The 21,696-nt window shown below is 44.5% G+C and overlaps 1 protein-coding gene across 4 annotated transcripts; it reads left to right on the plus strand.

Annotated features, from left to right (window-relative positions):
• Positions 1-2,359: 2,359 nt before the first annotated feature.
• Positions 2,360-20,411, plus strand: LOC118157042 (syntabulin-like). Of its 4 annotated transcripts, none has more exons than XM_035311297.1 (6): positions 5,108-5,139; positions 5,787-5,875; positions 13,766-13,868; positions 15,841-16,041; positions 17,018-17,167; positions 18,313-20,411. In XM_035311297.1, the coding sequence occupies exons 1-6, from the start codon at positions 5,123-5,125 to the stop codon at positions 19,418-19,420; spliced, it is 1,668 nt and encodes a 555-aa protein (XP_035167188.1). In that variant the 5' UTR covers positions 5,108-5,122; the 3' UTR covers positions 19,421-20,411. The 4 variants fall into 4 exon arrangements, with proteins under 4 accessions (XP_035167190.1, XP_035167188.1, XP_035167189.1 ...); XM_035311298.1 differs by having other exon boundaries at positions 5,790-5,875; XM_035311299.1 differs by lacking the exons at positions 5,108-5,139; positions 5,787-5,875 and adding an exon at positions 2,360-2,447.
• Positions 20,412-21,696: the final 1,285 nt, after the last annotated feature.

Here is a 21,696-nt window from a genome sequence, read left to right on the forward strand (position 1 = left end):
TTTGTTTTCTCTAGCAGCCTCAGACATTGTTATATGGATCTAAGTCATACTCAGCTCTTGAAGTATTAACAAACTAGGTTTGGATAGCATTCATAATTTATGCTGTTCGCATAGTGAACCGTATTTAATCCTGGAATGCATTATCGCTGCATCTTGCTAACCTCTGAAAGATTTATAATCATAAAAATGTTGTTCATTTGGGATAGTTGGTAATGTTTTTAATGTGCATTAAAACTGAATCATAGCAGTGTTATAGGTGGATTTGGCTTGAAATCTGTGATGACTGCTTTCCAAGGAAAGGATGGAAAGGACAGGTAAATTAAGGAACGCATAAGTGGACACACAACATCCACTCCAGGAGGAAGTTACAAGCCTTCTAATTTCAAGATTTTAGAAGTTGTTCCCTGTTCTGGATGTGATTCATTTTTGCAATACTAAATACTAAGAAAATGCATTGTAGAAAATGAACCAGCAAAAGGAGACGATAAGATTAAATAACACTAATCCTCATTTTGTGTCATGATGCTGTGCCAAAACCTACAGCTTCTGTCACAGAATTAACAGCAGCATAAAGAGTTCTACATGCTCACATTCTTGTTCTACTTACACTGAGAAGACCCATCCTGAATTCCTGTACCTTATGTCCAGATCCTGTTAAGAACAGTGGGAACTATTTTGTTTTCTTTGACAGTCTTTCTCATCTCATCTCCTGACTTCCACATGAATACTTAATGCAAGGATTCAAAATATAGACCTGCAAGCTGGAAAGTCATGCTAAACTTCCAAGGACATGTGGATAAAGAATGGAATCATGAGCAAGAGTTGTGTCAATAGCTTTTTCAGGCCTTCTATGTTTAAAGGAACATTGCAATTCAGTGTCCATGAGCATCCTAATTCGAGAATGGCATCAGATGAGCTGACTGTGTTCAGTGTTTCTGGGGAAAGTCCTGATCTTCACTTGCTTGCTTCTGGTGCCATGGGCAGCCTTGATCCAGTCTACTGAATGAGCGAAGGTGGTTGTTGGAGCTCTCTCTGAGATCCCATGGAAGTGCTGAAGTTTCACATGAAATTATTAAGAGTTAAGATTAAAACGTGAAGACTTCCCCACACCTGTGCCTTTTGTACCTTTAGGAGCCTGCAGAGTAGAGGCACAGTAGAGGCACAGCTGCACGAAAGGGGTCCTGGGTGAGGAGCAGTTAGGGTCAGCTTCCAAATCTTGTAAGGGCTGGCTGTCCATCATTCACAGCTCGGTTCAGTACTAACCACTCCAAGTAGCAGCAGACTATACAAAAAGCTTTTCTCTTTTCCCGCTGATAAAATGTTTCACCATCTATTACTGGCTTTGGCTAAAACAGCAATAGTTTGCATTATCCTGCAGTTGAACTGCAATGGATTGTATGTCAAGGAAGGTCGTCATTTAGAATTCAGGCATTAACTCTTCATTCTGTCCAAATTAAAGGGAAAATCTCAGAGGCTTCTACCACTTAGAGCACCTACCTTTGTTGGACAATAGGCAATGAGCACACATTAAAAAAGGTAGAACTCCATCTGAGCACAAGGAAACACTGTTTTCACTGTGACACTGATCAGACAGGTTGCCCAGAGATGTTGTGCAGTGTCCATCCATGGAGATACTCAAAACTCAGCTGGACACAGTCCTGGGCTGTGCTGTTGCAGCTAAACTTGTGTGAGCAGGGGGGTGGACCTCAAGAGTTGCATTTCAACAGGTCTCTTCCAGCCCCAGAGATTCTGTGTTGTGCAGACTTTTTTTCTCCCCTTTAAATAGTGCAGCACCCAGATCATCGCAAGGCACAGTTTGTGCTTATCCTACCCTTCCACTTCTGTGTACTACCATTCTGCTTATAATGAGTTCCCAGAAATGAAAGAATACATAAAAGCAGTTTTAACGATCAAAATTCCATTACAATGTCATTTAACTTTGAGCAATAGTAACGTCGTACTCAGCATATGTTGTCTTTATGATCTTTCCTGCTTCTTCACAGTAAATTTGTCAAGTCACAAGTAAATGAGACTTGAGACAGGATGTCCTGGGCTGAACAGATTAATCTCAGAAGGTTTTAGGACCATTAGGATTTTCAGAAGGGACAGATGGAGCAGGCTATATTGGCCTTAAATTGGTTGTGAGTACTGAGTAGGTTTGCAGATGCTTTTTTAATCAGCACTAGAGCTGATCAGAGTTAACAAAAAGGAGACGCGGAATATGACCCATGGCATTTGGGAACATTACAGTTAGAGTTAAATAACCCAAACAGATGAGACAGGAAATGCAAGTCTTGCTGTTAAAGCATCATGCTCTTCCTGCTGATCTTTTTGTGTTGTCTGGTGTGAGAGCATTAGATTCCCAGGATACTAAATGTCCAGGAACTTATTCCTGGGGTCACCCTGTGCAAGAAAGGCAAGCGAATCCAATAACGTAAAATTAACAGGTAAGTTTATCCATGTTGCTGCTCTACTTCATTCTACTTCCATAATAACATCTGACTCCAATATGTTATATGTGCTTTACCTTGGAAACAGATTGGTTGGTGTATGAGTTCTGCAAGAGATTTTTCTTAGAGGCAGTTCTGGAAATCTGCTTCGTTCAGAAGCACTTTACATTTCTGATTGCAGAAGGATATAATGATAGGACTTCTCTGTGTTTTATCTTAGGAAGACTGATGAAATATTAGAAATACATGTTTTACTGATGCATTTATCCAGCACCATTTTATTTTGGGTATGTGTGGCTTTTGCTCATTCTCTGTATCAAATTTGTGCAAGCAGTGGGAAAAATAATAGTATGGTTGTGCCCATTGTTCAGGAACAAAGGTACAGAATACAAAAACAAAGTTACAGAATGGACTAACTAGAATAGATCCTATGTCATGAGGAGACATTCATTGTTCTTTGTAACTGAGTCGTACTTTCACCTCTCATGTAGAAATACTTTTTAAAATGCTGCTGGTCAACTGTGCATTCTAAGGCAAAGTCACTCCGTTTGGCTGTTTCAAAAATAAAATAACAAAAAAAAAACGGTATTTGGAGTAGCAATTTGCCTTGGCCGATTCCCCAAACAAGTTGTTGTACTTCATTTTAAAAGCAGGATCACACAAAGGTGGGAGCAATGAGAAGACTGGTGGCTTCACTGTAATGTACTTCGATGTCTGTTGTGATTTATTTACCAGTATTTTATAACCACCTTTCAGTACTGCACTTTTTCTAAAGAGGGGAACAAGAGGATGTCAAAGAAGACCATTTAATTCACAGAACATTTGATTCAGTCACAACTGCTGGATTTAATCAGAGTACACTGTGCTACCATCCTGCAGTCAGTCATAGCTTTACTTGCGCGGTGAAGATGAGCAGAACCATTCTTCCATGCCTGGGAATATTCAAATAGTTCAATATGTGGCTGGTGCCAGGCACATAAAAATACTGAGTCAGGAAAGGATCTACACCTGATTCAGTGCAGTTTAAATAACTGGTTATAGAACAACAACAATGTTCTGAAGACAGGCTGAGTGAAGTAAGTTGATGCCAAATGATGGAGCATCTTTCATATGCTTGATTCTCTTCTTTCTCCTTAAAGTATTTGATTTCATAATAAACTGTCTCTTGATGTGGCCATGCTTATTTACATGTGTAAAACACAAATTCTCCAAAGCGTGCAGAGGAGCTTCCAAGTGAGAAGAGGAAGAGCAAAAGCTCAGGTTCCTTGAGTCACGTAAACCTGACGAGGATGGCTTTCACATGAGCATTAGATTTTTAAGCAGCTCAACATTTGGCAAAGAACAGATACGCAGTGGTCGATTGCTTGCTTTTCTGGAGGGCTTTTCATCTGCTTTTTAAAAGATGGCTTTGGCAATAAAATGGAGCAGGCACCTGAGCACGTCGCCTTTCTCAGATGTAAGTACGTGCTTCGATTACTTCACTTCTGTGCCATACCTGAGAGCAGAGAGCGTAACCTCACATTCAGACCTACCAGTGTGAAACGTTTATTTGCTGTAGAATTTTAGTCTCGGCTTTCTCCACTTTTTTATATGTCAACTTCATAACTTGATTTGGGACAGTAAAGTTTCTGAGATTTGCTGCCACAGAATCTGACAGAAACAGATGTGGCAGTTTCTGGCCCAATTCCTTTCCCTCGTTTACTTTTGCTTTTCTTTGGTCTCTTAGCATCTTGCTTGGGCCTACACGAAGTAGCTACTGCCGATTTCTTTAAACAAAGTGTTTCCAGCTAATAATTCTGTATGCACAGAGCCCTTCTGCATATTTTACTGATGGGATCCACTGTAATTTCACGTCTGTTGCTATGGAGCTGTGTAGATTTGCTTACTTGACCTGCTAGCACAGGGAGTTATTAAAGACTCCGTCTCTATGGATACAGCAGTACCCGAGTACACTTTGCAGGGAGATTAAAATACACTTCTCTGCCTTCAAAAGCCTGCGCTAGCCTCAAGTCCAGCGTCCAGGAGCTCAGCCTGGGAAGGTGGGGAGTCAATCTGTGTGCCTCCCTTCGTTACTCTCAGACGCCCTGGGCTCTAGATGGGGACAGAGACTTCCACTGGTCCACGTGTGTGTGGGAAGTGGAGCAGCTTTCACGGCTCAGACTGTCATTTGCTCTCCTTCCAGTGGTTATACAAGTGGTTTTGGAGGTGAGGGAGATGTGAATTCAGGGTCTTGAACCAAACTGGATGGAGCGGTGATGGGCTGCAATTTATCTGTAGCTGCGGCTGTAATCATCCCTGCCTACCTGAGCTGACGAAAGGCCTATTTTGTGTTAAAGGAGATATAATTAATACAATGAGTGAATTTAGTGTGCGGGCTTTCTGACCAGAAACAAGTACTTACTCTAGGAGAAGAGTGCTAAACAGTACTTTAAACTCACCAATTATACTGACTGACTCTGCACTGCCTGAAAATGGGACCTAAGCTGTCTCAGACATAGGTGTCTACATAGAGACATTTAGGTTTCCCCTATTCCAGATGAGGTCTCCTGCTGTTAGCCCTTATTGAAGCCAAGTGAAATTTCTTTTTTTGTTTGTTTAACAGAAAGCAAAGTTAGTCTTAGTCATATAGTTGCAGAAGAAGGTCTGTGACTGAAGATCGTGCTTGGAAGCTAATGGCTGCTCAACATAGGTCAGTAGTTAGGTGCCTTTTGCTCTACTGTTCACCCCTGATAAGCTTAGGCTGTTTGTCCTGTTTCTGAGGACCACTGCCTCAGGAGCTTAGCATTATACAGGGAGATCCTGTACATTATTTTGCACTGCAAATTTCGTTAGCCAGCAGAAATGAAGCATTTTAGAACACAGGCTAACAACATTGCACTGAAGTGAAAAAATGCTCTATAACTTCTGATAGATAATATTAGAATATAACTAGAGTATACATTTTTGAGCAGAAGACTCTTAACAAGTTAGATCATTATTAGCATATATAGTTATTAGCAAAATAATAGTTATTTTTAGTTTGCAACTATAATTTAAACAAACTTACTTGAATTAATGTAGAAAACATTCTAATAGCCAAGTAGTTCTTTCAAATGAGAATAAGGAAAGTAGTAGCTACAGAGACTGTTTTGGCTTTGGAGTTTTTCATATTTTTGAACCCAAATCTACAAGTTCCAATTAAATTAAAGGGTCCTAGAAAAACAGCCTTTTAATTCTGTATTGTACATTTTACGATCCCCCTCTTCTGAAAACATACTTTAGAAATTGCTTAGTAGAGATGAAAGCAATTAGTGGTTGCGTTGTGGACTCTCAGGATGTGTATCTCTCACTGTTCAGAAGACTCTCAGGTTGTGCCAGGGGCCCAGATGCTGCGGTGAAAGTGGAGAATCCAAAAGAGAAGTTGACAAGACACAGCGGAAGATATGGCAAGTAAAGGGCAAAGGCCCAAATCCCACATATCAAAGAGAATTACCTGCCCAGTGCTGGGCTGGCAGCACAGAGCAAAGTTAAGGGTCCTGGGCACAATTTTTCTGCAGTTAGGTAGTTAAGTCCTTTCTCAGGAAAAAAGGGAGGAGATTCCTGTTAAGTAGTCAAGGGGAAAAGCTTAGATCTGTGTGTGCATCTTTGGAAGGATGGACTTGAGCACATACGAGAAGAGAGCCCTCGCAGCAGACTGCAAGGTAGGGTGAGCGGATTCAGAGTCTTCCCCCAGGGAAGCTGTTCTACTTCAGATAATTTAGTATCTGTTTTATTGGGTATTTGAAGCAGAGTTCCCAGCAGGCACACTGTAACTCCTTTCTCTCTGGCCCATTTATCCCAGTATCACTCATGTTTGAGGAAAAGTGGGGCATCCACCTTCAAAGGGAGATTCACTCTCTAGGATGCTCTGCAGGCAGGTACCTAAAGTTGCTCTCTGGGCTGGTGGACATGCAGAGACCTGTGCCAGCCAGGTCATCTTTTAGCTCCAAATGCCTTTTGATAGAGATACACGTCTCAGGGGAGAGGAGGGACGCATGCTTCCTCACATAGGGCACCGGGGCTTAGAGGTCAGGTTTACTGGGGTTACCATCCTGAATAAACTGGGGTTTATTCAGGCAGGTTTTCCATCTCCTCTGGTAATCCAGAATGGAGTATGAGCCAAAAAAAAAAAAAAGAGAAACTGATGCTATACGCGCTATACGCTCCTAAGTATTTCTTTTAAACTATGTGTGAGGTCAGGCTAGAACATGATTTGCAATTTGTGAATTTACTGCAGCAAATTTTCTGCTCCTTCTGGCTGTTTTCTGTAGCCTTCAGCCTGCTTCACCTCCACAGAAAAAATACTGTGCATATGAAAGAGGCCATTATGAATCTTCCCTTTGGAGATTTTTTTTTTGTGCTCTGCTTTTAAATTGCAATCTGTATTATTTATGTCAACGTTTAAAATAGCTTTCTGATTCCCCAGTTGTAGTAAAAGCATTCTGAGTCTACTCCAGCTAAATTTTACTGTGCACAACTCCCACTAACCATCAGTTTTTGTTTCAAGTCATTATTTGTAAAATATCATGCATCACAGCCAGAATCCTGTGTTGCTGTGACATTGTCTTCTTTACGGGCTTCCAGCCGTATTCCTCCTCCCCAGGATAAACAGTGTTGCCAGTATTTCTTTTTATCTTTGAATACACAAATTGCATTTCCTTAATCTCCCTTCATAAACAGTGCCCTGTAATCCTATTATCATTATTGTTGACCTTTTTTGGAATTCCTCCAGGTTATTAATGCCTTTTTAATGAGGATCCTGGGACTTGAACAGTTTTCTGAGCAATGTTTACTTAAAAAATGACAGACTATTTCCTTTTTTTATTTTCCTTTATGTCCCCTCTTTCTTTTTTGTGTGACATCTTACTGTGTTCAAAGTGGAACTATGCAAATAACTGATCTGGGGTGTTGCTGCCAAATCAAAACCTTGAACAAAACCTTTGTTTCATCCTGAACAAAGATGGCATTCAATCTAAAATAGGTAGAATATTTGGGGAGATATTTTAATGTTTTTAACCCCTTTCAGAAGAAGAAAGAAATCTGATCATTTTCAAAATTTAAGCATCATTTCAAACAGAAAATTGAAATTTCTGATTTTCCTTCTTTTGGCCATGTTTGACCTCAAATCATAAGTAGTTTCAGTGTTCTCTGAACTTTGTGTTTTGGTAAGTAAATTACTCCCTCGAAAGTTTGTATATGTCTATATATTCCTTGTGTTTGTATATCTGTATTTATCCATAGGCATGGAAAGCTAAGGGAACGTCTTCAATGTAGTCCTGCAAATCTCACTTCCTTGATTTCACTGTGGTGCAAAGACATCGGGGAAGTTGGTGATTACTGGGCTCAGAAGTGGAAGCTCAGCCATAAACAACTAAGCAAGTCTTTGCAGATAGCTGTGGCATTTGGAACACTTGGCCTGTTTAAGCACTGGTATTTTACTTCCTTTTATGTTCATAGATACCTAAATCCTGGTGAAGTTATGTTTTAGATGCCTACATTGTGCTGTGGTTCTCATTGGAAGTTACTACGGTGAGCTGAGGAGCAGCCTAGGAGAAAGGAGGAATACATTTCCAGTCCCCTATTCCAACAAATAAACCAGAAGTCCATAAATAAACAATAGAAAAGCAGCCGGAAGAGCAACTAGATAGCGGTTGCCCAACTTTGCCCAAAACTTCAGACTGTAGAATTTACTTTTTTCAGGTCTGTTCCTCCGTGCAATGCGTCTGTGATATCCCACAGAAAGTTCAACAACTGTGATGGAAATCACAGAAGCATTCAGGTTGGAAAAGACCTTCAAGATCATCTGGTCCAACCATCACCTACTGCCAATGTCACCCACTAAGCCATGTCCCTAAGCACCCCTGTGTCCCTAAGCCAGGCACAGGGAACCATGTGAGACATGAGCCCAGTATTGAGCTGTTTAGCACTTTTAAAGCTGACCCACTTCTCGGTGTATCCAGAAAGTGCTTCACACTTCTCAGAAGCTTTGATGACTGCAACAGAGAGATAGACTGGCAGGAGGCATTCCCAGGGTGAGTGGCAGGGAGACCACTGTTTCTGAAATTCCCCCTTTGGAACTGGACACCTGATGTTTCATCAATCTCGTCTCCAATTGCTGCAACGTGGACGTCACTTTCCCAAGAAGCTTGGGGTGTTACCACGTTCGGTGTGACATAACTGGATGTGGTGCTTCGGGACGTGGTTTAGTGGGAAATATTGGTGTTTGGTGGACGGTTGGACCAGATGATCCTGGAGATCTTTTCCAGCCTTAATGATTCCATGATTCTATAACCAAAAAGGGAACCTACTTGATAGTAGTGTATCTATATCACTGCTGAAATTCTTCAGGTAATACCATGTTGTTAGCTTTCTGAACCCAGGAACTCATCAGGCTGTGTCTGTTTGCTCGAACTGGCAGAACACACTGTGACCACAAACCCTCAAGCATTAATAAGCTGAAAAGCACAAGCTTCGTGTCTGTAATTAGTGCTTCTCAATAATAAGTGCTATTGGGGTGGGGGCGTGGGGGGCGCTTGAACTGCAAGTGACAGCAGTCATAACTTGTAATGTATTGCCCTAAGAACTAGTGTAGCTTTATGACCATAAAAACAATAGTTTAGGCAACTAGTTGATATACAGGGTAGGGTTTTAGTGTTCTTGTCAGTCTATGACACTTGAACTCAATTAGCTTTTGTAATGTGTGTGTTATGGTAATCTTTTATTAGATTATGATGAATTTTGCTTTTCATCCTTGGGACCCCAGGTTGTTTAGTTGGTTACCTCTCAGATACATTTCTTGTTCCCGTGTTTTTCTCTTCCTGGTTGAAAACATGTCAAACTGATTTAAATTGTTTTGTTTACATTGTGATGAAAACCATATGTTTTATATTAAGGGAGACTGTGCAAAAACTTTCAGCTGACTCAAGTTTAGCATGTCAGCCCATACATTTGCATCTATACTGTGGACACGTGCCTGTACAATTAATTGCTGTACACGAGGCAGCCTCCCTCTTCCTGGTGTATTGGAACCAGATTTAGCAGATGTGAAGAAGGGGCCTCTGAAAGCCCCTTGTTAAGCTTTTGCCACCAACGTGACAGGAGGGCTGGGATGTTTTCCCAGTCTGTGATGGAGTTGACTGCCTTTCTGTGTACTGCTAAGTCATCCTGCCAAAGATGACATGTTCCAGCTCCTAAAAATACATCTGACCAGCCTGTCTATTTCCCTTGACACAGAACAAATGGCAGTGCTAGGTACAGAGCAAAAAAATATTTGAAAAAATGCTTACAGAATCACAGAATCATAGAATAGTCTAAGTTGGAAGAGACCTCCAAAATCAGCAAGTCCAACCTCTGACCTAATGCTAACAAGTCCTCAACTAAACCATATCCCTAAGCTCTACGTCTAAACGTCTTTTAAAGACCTCCAGGGATGGTGACTCAACCACTTCCTTGGGCAGCCTATTCCAGTGAGTAACAACCCGTGCAGTAAAGAAGTTCTTCCTAATATCCAACCTAAACCTCCCCTGGCGCAACTTTAGCCCATTCCCCCTCGTCCTGTCACCAGGCACGTGGGAGAATAGACCAACCCCCACCTCGCTATAGCCTCCTCTAAGGTACCTGTAGAGCTGTAGAGTGTGATAAGGTCACCCCTGAGCCTCCTCTTCTCCAGGCTAAACAGTTCCAGCTCCCTCAGCCGCTCCTCGTAAGACTTGTTCTCCAGACCCTTCACCAGCTTTGTAGCCCTTCTCTGGACTCACTCAAGCACCTCCATGTCCTTCTTGTAGTGAGGGGCCCAAAACTGAACACAGTACTTGAGGTGCAGCCTCACCAGAGCTGAGTACAGGGGGACAATCACCTCCCTGGACCTGCTGGCCACACTGTTTCTTATGCAAGCCAGGATGCTGCTGGCCTTCTTGGCCACCTGAGCACACTGCTGGCTCATATTCAGCCGACTATCAACCAAAACTCCCAGGTCCTTCTCTGCCAGGCAGCTTTCTAACCACTCATCTCCCAGCCTGTAGCTCTGTTTGGGGTTGTTGTGCCCCAGGTGCAGGACCCAGCACCTGGCCTTGTTGAACTTCATACCGTTGGCCTCAGCCCATTGGTCCAGCCTATCCAGATCCTCCTGCAGAGCCTTCCTACCCTCGAGCAGATCGACACACGTATCTAACTTGGTGTCGTCTGCAAACTTGCTGAGGGTGCACTCGATCCCCTCATCCAGATCATCGATGAAGATGTTAAAGAGGACTGGCCCCAGTTCCGAACCCTGGGGGACTCCACTAGTGACCGGCCTCCAACTGGATTTGACTCCATTCACCACAACTCTCTGGGCCTGGCCATCCAGCCAGCTCTTAACCCAACAAAGTGTACGCCAGTCCAAGCCATGAGCAGCCATTTTCCTGAGGAGAATGCTGTGGGGAACGGTGTCAAATGCCTTACTGAAGTCAAGGTAGACCACGTCCACAGCCTTTCCCTCATCCACTAAGCATGTCACCTTGTCATAGAAGGAGACCAGGTTCGTCAAGCAGGACCTGCCCTTCATAAACCCATGCTGACTAGGCCTGATCGCCTGCTTGCCCTGCAACTGCTGCATGATGATGCTCAAAATAATCTGCTCCATGACCTTCCCTGGCACTGATGTTAAACTAACAGGCCTATAGTTCTCCGGGTCTACCCTCCGGCCCTTCTTGTAGATGGGCGTCATGTTTGCTAGCTGCCAATCAAGTGGGACCTCCCCAGATAGCCAGGACTGCCGATAAATGATGGAAAGCGGTGTGACCAGATCTTCCGCCAGTTCTCTCAATACCCTCGGGTGGATCCCATCCAGCCCCATCGACTCGAGTACACCCAAATGCTGTAGCAGGTCGCCAACCATTTCCTCATGGATTGTGGGGGCCACATTCTGCTCCCCATCCCCTTCCACCAGCTCAGGATACTGGGCGTCCAGAGAACAAAGAAATCAAACCCTGGAGTGGGCTGGGCTTGGCCGAATGAGAAGCATGGAGAAACAGGGAGTGTTGCCTACAGCTGTCTGCGAGACCACAGAGGCCCCGGCTGCCCTCATGCGCCTGCTGCTGTGGCCCCGCGCCTTGCGTCACCCTCCTGTGAGGGACGCTTGTCCCCAAGGGCCGCTGGCAGCCCTGGCACACACCAGTGAGATGGCAGAGGCTCTGTTTCAGAGGTTGGAAGCAGAACAAACTCCTCTTGTAAAGTCCCTATTCTCTAAGATTTAGAGGTTCACAGGTTTTGCTAGTGAGGAGGCACGGTTATATCTCTGTCCCAGACTTCTCGCTCGGCCCCTAGTGGAGTCATGGCCTGCTGCGTTGCTGTTCCCAGTCCTGGCTGCCTCCACAAGTGTGGCTTGGAGCTGTCTTTTCTGTGGGGAGAAGAACACATGTTCCTTGAATACTCCTTTATTGGAGCTCTACAGTGTGAAAACAGCCAAGACACTGAAATATTTTTCCCCTGTGTGGTGGACTTCTGCCCTGTGATCACAAGAGACCCCATTAAATGCTTGTGACTGGGCCGAGGTTGGTTTTGTGCCTGAGTTTGTGACACTCCCTTGCTTCCACGTGTGTGACAGGCACCTAAGCTTGATCTATAGCTTGCGGCCTTGCAGCCTAAAAAAGAACAATGAAACTGGCTGGATCCTGCTGAGTCCTGCAGCGTCCGAGCAGGCGGCAAAAGGACGTCACAGGAAGGGCAGTGCTTTCCTCGCTGAAAAGCCAGAGCGCTTCTGGCCAGCTGGTATTTGAGACCGGGTGGATGGGTCAGAGTCATCTGAATCCTGACGCTCAGCCTGTCCAAAATTGGGAAAATAGTGAGTTAAATCAGAACACGTATGAACTTAAGGCCACTAGGAGTGGTTGCTAAATGCTTCATCCCGTTTCAGCCTGTGTGTGCAAAGAGGTGCTCTGAGGGTGCCTGCTTCCAAGCACATTCCAGGAGCATAAGATTTGCTTGTCAGCTCTGTTAAAGGTTGAAGGATCTGTGAATTTACAGGTTGATTTGCCATGGTAGGGATCACAGCAGCTGTGGCTGCATCTCCCCCTCGTGGAAACGTGGTTTATAGCAAAAATGAATTGTTGGCTAAGTCCTCAGCTGCTGAGTGGGGCAGGTGGCTGTGGTGGTGGCACCAAGGGCCAGTACCCGCAGGGCCCTGTCCTCAGCCCTCAGGAGGGCTCAGGCAGGAGGCTTCTCCTGAGCCTCGCCACCACTCACAGCCATCCCCACACTCGTTTGGGAGGGCATCAGGGCACCCACCGCCCTCTGCTCCGTCCTGGGTGGTGCGAGGAGGCAGCGGCTGCGAGGTGCCTACCAGTTCTCAGGGGGCAGGTGCTGGGTGATCACGGTGTGCCTTCCCGCTGAGCAGCTGTTCTTAAGGACCTCAAAAAGTTATTTCCATTCCCTCAAATAAAGCTATTATCTGTCATTGCGACCCTGCAGCGTTAGACTTAGAAGTGACTTGGTACAATGGTCATTTGAGTGACAAACAAAGAAATCCTAACGTCGGGGTTTTCTTCCACATGGTAAGACTGTGTTAATACATTTACCTACTACTGACCTTAGCAATATGAGAGCAGTTCTCTCATATTTAACAGCACCTGGGATATGCAGGCTGTAGTCTATAGGAAGTCAGTAATCAGATAGATGGCTTAACACCCAAGAAGCACTTGAGAGCCAGGCATTATTGCTGTGGGATTATTTTAAAGCTGTTAGAACTGCCTTACTATGCTTCTGTGCCACATGGAAACCTGCATATATATGGGCAGAGAAATACGTATATTGCCTGTTAGCCTATATACATTTCTACATACATATACACACATAAGTAGTTCAGAAACCAAGCTAGAAGCAGCTTTCCTCTCAGCAGATACTACTTTCATACGGTTTGAAACAAGAGAAATGTAGTTAGAGTTGGATGCGTTTAATCACCGTGCTCCTGAAGGAGCCATGTGAGCAGCTTCATTCATATACCGATAGCTGTGAGAAAGCAAACAGGTTGTCAAAACAGATGTTTTGAGCCTGGTTCTAAAATGGCTTCTGTAGAGTGAGGTGTACGGTGTCCAAATTTTTTTTGTGCTCTTGTTGAAGTGCCAGTTCTGAAGAAGTGTTGAAAATCTGGAACATATCCAAGTGCTTGTCCTCAGGGATGTTTGAAAATTCATGTAACTTCTAAGATTCACGCAACACGCAACAGAGACAAAGGAAGGATGCTTGTGATTCATTGTTACTTTGCAAACAGTCTTTGAGTTAGAATTTCCATCACATCTTTACTCTTCCCTTTTCCTTTCCAGGGAGTGAAGCTGATTTTAGCTCTTCAAGCAGTACGGGCAGTATTTCAGTTCCTGAAGTCCGTATGCCTGCTGCTGGAAACAAAAGATTTTCTTTTTCTCGCAAGTAAGCAAACTAAATTTTCCTGTATATTTCAAGTGTACCTAGTGCAAAGGCTGCGGTGTAAGATCTTGAAAATAATGTGTACAATATCACTACTTCCAGGTTATGACCTTATTTTCTGTAGGAAGAAGCTTACAATATTGCCTTTAATGTTCTTTTCACCCTCGTCCAGCCTTTATATAACTAAAATCATATGCAAATAAAAAAGATGATCATAGTCATCCACCTCAATGAACCTTTCATTGAAAGATTTCAGTAAGCTTTCTCTGTATCATCTGCGAACTGCAGACAGCTTGTGAATACTGGGGTGTTTGGGTGAAGCAGTGCACATTGTGCTCTGCCCACGCAGTCCCTGCTGGTACATTTTTTTGAGTAGGTGGAAAGAGTTCAAGTTGACAAGACTTGTTTCCTGCCCTTTGTGGAGTCACGAGAGAGGAGCTGGCAGGCAGACTGGGACCAGCAGCAGGATACCCATATGCTGAAGTCACAGAGCCTTCTCCAATGTGGCCCAGTGTACAGAGATCAGCAGAATGATGCTTAAAGAACAATTTCCTATCTATATCATGAGACTGTTAGAAAAATAAGGGTCAATTAATCTCTTTCTGGATTAAATCTAACAATATAAAGCTACTACTTGTGGAAAAAAACTAGGTGCCCTAAAATAACAAGAACGTGTAATTTCATTTATTATTGTGCATTTCAACATAAACATATCAACATATTAGACTATACTGACTATACCAGACATCAACATATGAGACTATACTGACCTACTTAATCGGATAGAAATCTTCTGTAATACTGCTCGTTCAAATGCATTGCTGTGTTATTACAAAAGTTGATGCTGTAGTGTACAAAGTGGGAAGAGCTGTCTCCTTTGTAACATGTTCTTTTTTAACTGTTTGTCTTAACTCCCTATGAAACATTTCAGTGTTGTCACAAAACCACAGTCCTGCGCTTTATTGTAAAATAATTATAAATTCGCCCAAACCACAGCACCGTGATGAAGGCTTGCAGCATAGCCAGTCAGCCATCTGTTCCTTATAAACTGTTCCATTTTCAGAGGAGGGAGGAAACCAATTCAGACAATTTTAAGAAGAGATTTCTCTTCATAATTCTGTGGTGTTTAAATTTTTATGTTTGAGCCTTCTCTTTTGCTGGCTAGATTTGTCTTTTTCCATATTTTTGAAACCTGCCCTTTCATTACAGCTTAGAAGAACAACTTCCAGTAGAGACTGAAGGTAGCAGCACAGTAGCGTAGGAAAGCATATCAACCGAACAAATGAAGAAGGCACCTCTAAAAGCTGTCCCCAGTGCCCCAGTTCTCTGGTGCTCTCTTCCCGAGGAAGAAGTAACTGTGCTTTGCTTTGTCTATGTTAATACCGTTTCAGCCTGCTCTCAAGGTTCAAACTGTATCTAACCAAATAAATAGCTGACAGTGACAGCTGAAGCACCCAGTTTGCCAAAGGCACGAAAGAACAGTGGCTCAAACAAAATCTGTTCTCACTTTGCACTGTGATCCCTCAGGCTGCTTGCTGAGGATTGTGACAGAGGTCTTGCAGCAAGCCTCCGTCAGCCTCCAAGGCTGGGCATCTCTCTGCAGGCCTGGCAGGGGAAAGCTGAAATGTGGTTCTTTTGGAGCTAGTTGAGTTTGTAGCCCTCTAATTACTTAATGGAGTCAGAGGTTCAGAGAACGTGGATGGTCTGATGGAGTCACTGGGAACTGTAATGTAAACAGAGAAATGTGAAAACGAATGCCAGAGGTTTCCTAGATCATACAGTTCAAACTAAGACCCTCACAGTCGATGAAAGAGCATGCAGTGGCTGACGACATCTAGGCTCTTTTTCCAGCTGCTCACAGTTATGTATCTGTTCCAGTGGTATCTCCTGGACACTTTTGGATGTAAAGTAAGACGTAACGGGTTGTGTGACAAGGATAACCCAGTATGCTTTAACCATTTTGGTTCCTCTCCAGTCGTGGCCCGTATGGTCGGAGTAGTGGATCGTCATCCTACAAGTCTGGAGCCAGCCCACCTGCTCTCCGCGAAAAGGACCTATTGTCTACGCTGTGCAGAAATCAGCAGAATCCTGTTAGCATCCAACAGCTTTATGGGGCTTCTCCCCCTAGCAGTAACTCAGGAAGTAACAAAGGAAGTGACAGCAGCCCAATAATGAGGCAAGTGTTTATTTCATCATCCCAGTGTTCAGTGCTCTGCACTGGAATGTGGGAAGAGCCAAGCAAGTCACCTTGCTCCTCAGCGTAGGTGTGACTCCTCATACTGGTGGCCTGACACTCAGCAGGGTGCTCCAACCCATATTTTCCTACCACTGCAAAAGCTCTTTTGTTTCAGCACTGTAAAATTCAAGGTTACTCTCAGTCAAAGGCCTCTTGTAGGTGGGTTTCACTTCAAGGCAGGCTCTTTCATGTGGTTTCATGCCATCAGTTCCCATGTGGATTTACTGGTTCTTTCACATAAGGGTCCTTTGGCTGTGGAGAGAGTTGGGTGTGGTACTGTTGAAAATATTATACACTCAGGCAAAAATTCACCCTGCCTAGCCTTAGGCACCTACCCAAGGAGTGCAGTTTCCTGTAGAGGGAAGAAAACAGATGCCTGCCAGAGGATGCAGCACATAGTGCAGAGACTAAATTGCCACCGTGCTGCTGCTGTTTCCCTGTCTCCCTTTCTCTCTCAGACAGCTCAGCAGTCCAGCATGTCAGCTACACACCTGAAGCTAGACAGGGTGAATCTAGGTTTCAGCGTGCTCAACTTCATAATTCGTATGTGGATCTAAACTCAGTTCTTACATTAACTTACCTAGCTGTGCCTGTAGCCTGTCTGCTCTTGAACACTCCACCCACTTTAGGTGAGGGGATGTCTTGTTGTTTTAAAGATAAATGTCTCTTGTGGTGTAATTGCACTGAGACCAAGTGCTATAGATAGGAAATGTTTCACTGTAGCCACATATCAGCAGTACCCTCAGGTATTTTGACTTAGCAGCGTGAGTCACTTGTGCTGACACTGAGAAGCCCCAGATGAGTCAAGTGTAAACTCAGTTGTGTATCAGTCAATCTGGTCTTTTTATTTTTGCCAACGCTGAGGAGTTGGAGCAGGGATGTTATGTGATGGTTGTTTTCTTTTTTGTCTTTTCAGGCGATCAGGGAGATACATGTCTTGTGGTGAGAGCCGTGGCATTAAGCCACTAAATCCAGAGCAGTATTTGACTCCTCTCCAGCAGAAAGAAGTCACAGTACGACATCTAAAAACAAAGCTGAAGGAATCTGAGAGCAAGCTTAAAGAAAGGTATAGTTCATTTCAGAAATCAGAGTTGTAAAGGTTTTTTCAGGAGCATTCAGGGACGGGAATCCCGAACGTCTTACTAATTTCTTCACCTCGTAAAGTTGTAACTAAGAAATTTAAAATATAATCAGACTGGCTAAGTTGTTTTTGAGGTATTTCAGGTTTCATCTGCTCAGTCAATACATACCATGCAGTTTATTTATGCATAAAGCTGGCTCTTCCCTTTGAACTTGCCTAATATTAGGCAATTTTATTAAAAATAAAGGATATTTTTAATCAGTCTGATTTAGCACCAAGAATTTTTATACATAAAACAGTTTTATCCCTGCAAACTTGTATTACTTTAGTCTTCTGTTCTACCTCTGCTGGTGGAATGTGACTTCAAAATGTGCTCCTTATTCCCTAATGAAAGAAAAGCTGTTACACAAACCACTGAGCCCGGTTGTGTTTTTGTTGCTTTTATTGAATTTTTCACAATAGCCCTCTGTATTGGTGCTGAGCAAAGAAGTGACGATGTGCATTACAGAGCAACAGATGTCACTCCTTTGACTGAAAATGGGCTTTGAGAGCTGGGTCTCCAGCACAGACAACCCAAAGCAGGCATGAAGAGGCATTTGAGTGTCCTTCCCAGGCAGAGTCCTGGGGACCTCAGCGTCCAGCCGAGGACAGCCCAGCCTCTGCATCTCTCAGGTCTGGAGCTCGCCTGCCGTGTGAGATCAGCTGGCTGCAGGCACAGAGCTGCTTGCAGGCATGGACAATGTGTAGCGTATGCTCTCGAGGCAGACATTTCTCTGTTCCTCCAGGGCAAGGCACTAGGTGAGGTGCAAGTGCTGTACTGATTGGATCCAACCTACAGGCCACCACTTGCACCTCCAAGTGTCAGGGATCGTGGCATAACCCTCAAAAGTACCACAAGACTGCTGACCGCATGGTGAGGTCGGTGACTCCAGTTAGCGGTTGGCCAGTGTGTCTTGGCAGCCAACTTACAGCTCCGCTGACTCTCAGCAGTGTCAGCAAGTGGCGTGTGGAGGAATTTGCCTCCTCCGTGGAGCATCTCCTCTGCCTAGCTATCCTAGTGCAGTGCAGCCTTTTGTTGACTCTAGCTGGCCAGTCAGCAGAAGTGTTACAACATTTTTCTTTTGCTACAGGGAGACAGAAATAGAAGAGCTGAAAACTCAGCTGGAACGCATGAGGGAAGAGTGGATTGTAGAGGAGTGTTGCCGTGTGAAGGCACAGCTGGCCTTAAAGGAAGCAAAAAAGGAAATTAAACAACTCAAGCAGGTTATTGAAACCATGAAGAACAACTTGGCAGATAAAGACAAAGGCATTCAGAAATATTTCATAGACATAAACATTCAAAACAAGAAACTGGAATCTTTGCTGCACAGCATGGAGATGGCTCACAGCGACTCTCTGAGCGATGAGTATGTGTCTGACTCCCCAGGGAAGCCGTTAGCGCTGTACCTCAAGACACCAGACAGCCTTATTACAGAGGACCAGGCTTCGGAGGAGATGGGCGATAACGAGGCGTTTAGGAGCGAGGACACTGAGGACACAAATAACACAAGTAACGAGAGCGAGTCATTTAAGAGTTCAACCACTGCAAGTTCTGGAGTGAGCGATCCGTCTTCCTCCAGTTTGGTAGTGGATCAAGAGACACATGAAAATGTTTCTGATGAAAAACCGTCTTCTTCTGAGAAAGAGGAGGGAAGCAGCAACATGACAGTGGAACAGTGCATTCAGACCGATGGGCCATGTGGCCTAAATGTGGAGTGGTTCATTCAAAATATCTTCATACCTCCAGATTCCTCTCCTAGCCCACCTTCCTCAGTGAAGCAACTGAGTGAGTTTTCTTCTGGAACCTACACTGTGGATTCTGGTATGGTGGACTTCACTCCAGTCAGTCCAGACTCTTACATCTTTTTGCCTTCTGTGGAGTCTCCACACAGAAACATGGATTGTGAAGTTAACGAGAACCGGGTCATGAAAGAACTGGATTTTACAGAGCCGCGTGATGAAGAGTTTGGGTATGTGAATACTTGCTCTCAGACAGGAATAATGAAGAAGCACTGGCACAGCAGCCTCCTTGTAGATCTCCTGGCGGTAGCAGCCCCCATCGTACCGACTGTCATGTGGGCCTTCAGCACTCAGAGAGGAGGAGTAGACCCCATGTACAATATCGGAACACTGCTTCGTGGGTGCTGCCTGGTGGCCCTGCACTCACTGCGTCGTACACCCTTCAACATCAAAACCTAATTTCTGCTCAGTCACGGGGCAGCAGGGGGCTGCGGCAGTGGGGGGGTGGGGGGGGGGGGTAAGAGAGATACTGTATGTTCTGGCAGACTACATTGTTTTGCTCTTGACTATTTGATTTGCACTATAACTTGGTTCGAAAACATGTTCCTTGTTTCAAAATGACAAAGATGAATCCTGCAGCTTCACAAAATGTTTGTAGCTGGCATAGGACTGTTGCTGCCTACAGAAATAGTCCTCCTGCGCCCCTGCACTGGGTGCCTCCCCTCTGCTGACGTCTTTCTTTTCTCAGCGCGCCTGCCCAGCGAACAGGATCAGGGACAGCAAGCAGGATTACAGCTAGCACTGCTTCGGGTTTGCTTGCTGAATTAGTTTAAGCTCAGTTTCCCTGCCCGGTTCACTGAGCAAACGCACAGGCGTTTTGCACTGGCTGAAGGGCAGCATGTGGTGCATACAGGAACAAACGGCGAGAGGAAGGTGGGGTATTTCTCCAGGCAGCGCTAGCCTAAAACATTGGTGAAACTGCAGCATTAAGTAAGATGGAGGCTCGTTTCCCCTAAGTGTATCACACGCGTACTCTAGGAAGCATGCTAGCGCTTTCCATTTGTTGTCTGAAACGTCAGTTCAATTTAGAAAAAAAAAATCCCTATTTCCCAGGCAGCTTCCAGCACATCGTTCGTGCCTGTCTCGTGTAGTGCTCTTCCAACCCTGCAATTGCTCGAGCATTCCACTGGTTTTGTGTGTATGAGGGGACTGTAACCAAAAACGTTAAGGGGGTGGGAGTCTTGAAACGTGTTGCAATGGTAAATGTAGGGGTGGATACGCTTTGAACATTAATGTTGGTTTAAAGTCTTAATGTATTGGAACCTGATAGTCATTCGAGCCATGTGAAATACATCTATAAATGTATTGTTTTAACTTATTGCTTATTTAATCCCTTTATTGTAAATTACCTTTATAATCACAAGTTCATTAAAGCATGTTAGAAAACTTACAACTGTCTTAACCGTCTTACGAGTGTCGTATTTTGGCAAAGCTATTAAAAAATGCTCCGTTTCAGATGCGGTATCGCACACATAGCCAGAGGAGGCTCCATGTGAGGGCATAAGGATCCGGCAGGACCCTGAGAAGAGAGGTTGAGGAAAAACTACTTACAGCTCCAAGTGGAAGCACTCCGCAGGAGGAGGCTCCACTTGGTCTGCAGATGCACCCGCCACGCGCTCAGCCGCACCCACGCTGTACTATCAGAAGCAGGTAGCCTCGTTTTTACCCCATCGTTCCTAAATGTCTCCTGTTGTGAATGAAAAAAGCATTATGGAAAATGCCTGATTTCTGTTTTACAATGTCTGTTCAAGGCAAAGGGAGCAATTCCTTAGCCCTGCTATTAGCTTCTTAAGTACAGTTCTGGGCTGCTCTGTTACGTCTGCTGTTGTTTAAGTGCCCTTCACTTTGAGTGGTGGGGAAATGGAGCACAACTTAGAGCAGAAAGTGGTCTCCAGTTCCAGGAGAGACACTCACCTGTGACGACCCAGGTTTCTTCTGTAGCAAGCAGGAAACAAGGCAGCACAAACCTCCCCACGTTTACGTTTAAAATTTCAATAGGCTCAACTCACTTCACACCCTGTTTGGGGCAGGCTCCGTATAGCAGCAGTGCTTTAAAACAGGTTGTTCAAAAGGCAGGAGGCACGAACATTAGAATAGCGTCAAAGCTGCTTCCTGCCCTTCAAAAGCTTTGCTCAGCTCTCAGAAAGCATTCAGCTCTGCTCAGCGAGAGGCTGCAGAGTTCCCATCACCTACCTGAAGAAAATCCTTGCTGCAGTCTGCACCCAGAATTCAGCTCGCTTCCAAGTCTCCATCTTTCTGCTGTCACACTACCAGGAGATGGACAGCTCGCGGTGCCTTTTGTAAGAGTCCTGAAGTACCAAGATAAACGCTGTAATCCCAGACTGGGGAAATGGCCATTGTTACCTTATCCACAGAGGACACAGCAGCCGTGCTGCAGACATGCCATCTTCATTTGCTTTCCCCTCTAATACTTGGCTTTGATCTTTGACATGTCTCAGCTGCATTCCCCTGGTGCTGCACAGAGCAGCTAGGAGGACCATCAGCCTGCAGACAGCTCACTGCAAACTCCTTTTTTCCTAATATAGAAAGAATTTGTGCCCACACCAGTACAGCCCTGGGAATCTTTGCCTCAAAACACGCAGCTGGGGAGGACGAGTAGCTCACCAGTGAGGGGTGAAGCAGCAGGCGGCTGCTAGAGTTGAGGCTTCCAGGAT

The sequence above is a fragment of the Oxyura jamaicensis genome (genome assembly GCF_011077185.1).
Source record: "Oxyura jamaicensis isolate SHBP4307 breed ruddy duck chromosome 2 unlocalized genomic scaffold, BPBGC_Ojam_1.0 oxy2_random_OJ93104, whole genome shotgun sequence".
Taxonomy (NCBI): Eukaryota; Metazoa; Chordata; class Aves; order Anseriformes; family Anatidae; genus Oxyura; species Oxyura jamaicensis.